This window comes from Dasypus novemcinctus, chromosome 10, assembly GCF_030445035.2.
Source record: "Dasypus novemcinctus isolate mDasNov1 chromosome 10, mDasNov1.1.hap2, whole genome shotgun sequence".
Classification (NCBI taxonomy): domain Eukaryota; kingdom Metazoa; phylum Chordata; class Mammalia; order Cingulata; family Dasypodidae; genus Dasypus; species Dasypus novemcinctus.
The window spans coordinates 28,845,453-28,847,965 of record NC_080682.1 but is presented as its reverse complement, the minus strand read 5'-3'; the positions used below and the strand labels follow the sequence as shown (position 1 = coordinate 28,847,965).

At 34.8% G+C, this 2,513-nt stretch overlaps 1 protein-coding gene across 1 annotated transcript; it reads right to left on the bottom strand.

Moving 5' to 3' along the window:
• Positions 1 to 785: 785 nt before the first annotated feature.
• On the bottom strand, positions 786 to 1,760 carry LOC101435590 (olfactory receptor 5T1-like). Its single transcript, XM_023583959.2, has one exon. It carries the CDS (start codon positions 1,758 to 1,760, stop codon positions 786 to 788), a length of 975 nt encoding a protein of 324 aa, XP_023439727.2.
• Between the last annotated feature and the right edge of the window lie 753 nt (positions 1,761 to 2,513).

Here is a 2,513-nt window from a genome sequence, read left to right as displayed (position 1 = left end):
TGATGACAAATTTCCTAAAGATAGAAGACAAATTCAGAGCTAGAAAATAAGAAAGAATCTGTCCTAAAGAAACTCATAATGGTAGACTAGCTAGCCTTTCAGATCCATTTGTACGTAGTAGCCAGTTGCCAGTTATTCTTTAAAATATACATAATTTTCCCCCCAAGCCATAATTATGCACTCTGTAAATATTACCATTCCATTTAAATATAATTCTTAGAGATTTAGAATGGATCTAATAAACTGCTGTAATGGACAGTGGGAAGGAAATAATGGGATGCATATTTATTGTGCTGAGTGAGAGTACAGAAGGCATGTCCAGAGGCCTAGATGGATCTGAGAGTGTAAGGGCACATAAAACAAGTGAGGTAACACTAGGGAGTCCTTCACAGGGAGTCCAAAAGGGGAGCTCACATCAAAATAATTACTGAGGATTTATCATAAACCATGTACGGTTATGTCAAACTGTCAGCTCTGAAGATATCTGGGTAATTATAATAAATGTAAAGCAAATTGTGCAGACTAACAATACCACGATAATTTAATCAATGAACTTTAATAGGGAACAGTTTGAACATAATTACTAGTAGACAGATGATACAATTTATTTGCATATGAAAAATGCTAATTAGAGGGCTGATCAATGCTTTATTTGGAAATATTTTAAGATGTGCCAATGCTATTAACTAAAAGTAAGACTATTTTGGTCAGTTTAGTTTCTGACCATAGAAATATGGATTGATACCTAACATTATCTCAAGTTTTAGTCAATACAAATATTGTATTTAATTTATTAACCAATTTCTCTCCAACACTTTTTTCATTGCCTCTTTAACATCTTTGTTCCTCAAACTGTAGATGATGGGATTCAGCATGGGGATCACGACAGTGTAAAATATAGACACAATCATATCATGGTCCAAAGCGTAGCTGGAACTTGGTCTCACATATGTGAAAAGGATTGTCCCATGGTAAATTGATACTCCAGTTAGGTGAGAGCCACAGGTGGAAAAGGCTTTTTGTCTCCCTTCAGCAGAACGCATCCTCAGAATGGCCAAAAGAATGAAAGCATAGGATATCAAGACAATTAGTACAGTGACTATCTCAATAAAACCCACAACGTAGAAGAGTAGAAGCTGGTTGATGTGAGTGTCAGAACAAGAAATAGCTAGGAGTGGAGGCATATCACAAAAGACATGTCTAATTTCATTGGATGCACAGAAGGATAGACTAAAAGTGGCCACAGTGTGTAACGTACCATGCAAAATGCCACCAACATAGGAAGCAACGATGAGTGGCACATAGACTTGCGGTGACATGTTAACTGAATACAGCAGTGGATTATAGATAGCTACATAGCGATCATAAGCCATTGCAGCCAGGAGAAAGCATTCTGTGGTCCCAAAACTAACAAAGAGAAGCATCTGTGTTGCACAACCAAGAAATGAAATAGCTTTATTCTCTACCAGGAAATTGACTAACATTTTTGGGGTGACAACGGAAGAATAGCAGGCATCCAAAAATGACAACACACTCAGAAAATAGTACATGGGATTGTGGAGGCGGGAATCTCCAATGACCAGTACAACCATTCCTAAATTTCCTACCAGAGTAAAGAGATAAATTGCTAGAAATAATAAAAATAGGAAAATTTGCAGTTTAAACTCATCTGTGAAGCCGATCAATATAAACATATTGGCTTCAGTCACATTTTTCATCTGAATCCTGTATGTACCGAAGTTGGAAGGCCACCCTGACATTTCAGTTCATATTTATAGGACCTCAAGTCACTATCTTGTGAAAATAGAGATGAATCAATTATATTCTCATCTTTGTTCTTGGAAGGGAATAATGCTATCCAAGACATTGATGAGATCAGCAATAACAATCAACTTGAGTCCATGTGGATGAATTTCCCTGTGTAATTTAAAAGAAGAAATGTTATCATACACTGATTGGCTGAAAATGCCTTACAAAATAAAAAGAACATACATGCAGAAAAAACCCTGAAAATTTAAGTATTATTTCCAATTCCTTTCCTATCAATTTTTATATCCTGTCTTCATATTATCTTAAAATTTAGTGCAAACACAAATGAATATTGGTATGGTTTAATCCAAAAATATTACAATGGAAAACACACATCTGAGTGCTAGGTCAACGTATGCTACAATATACATGAAATGCAAATTGTAATTATAAAATGTTCTCCAACACATTCACATCACAAGATTGTATTAAATTTGAATAAGAAACAGATTTGAAAATTATGTAATTAAATAATTTTTCAGATGAAGTCTAACAAGAATTAGACTCACTTTCAAATTGTCTTATGGGAAGGCCCTTCATAACAAACTCTTTTGTCCTCTTTCCTGGCAATGATGTTTCCATTAGTCCTTCAGGAATAGTGGTGAACAGTGCTGCAGAAATTATTCTAGAAGTAGGTATTTGTAAACAAAAGCAGTAAAATATCTTTTTTTTTCAGTTTTCTTTCTCGAAATTCATATCATAAG

Excerpts from the sequence above, each read along its gene's own strand:
- LOC101435590 (XM_023583959.2), bottom strand. The coding sequence starts at position 1,760 with ATGTCAGGGTGGCCTTCCAACTTCGGTACATACAGGATTCAGATGAAA.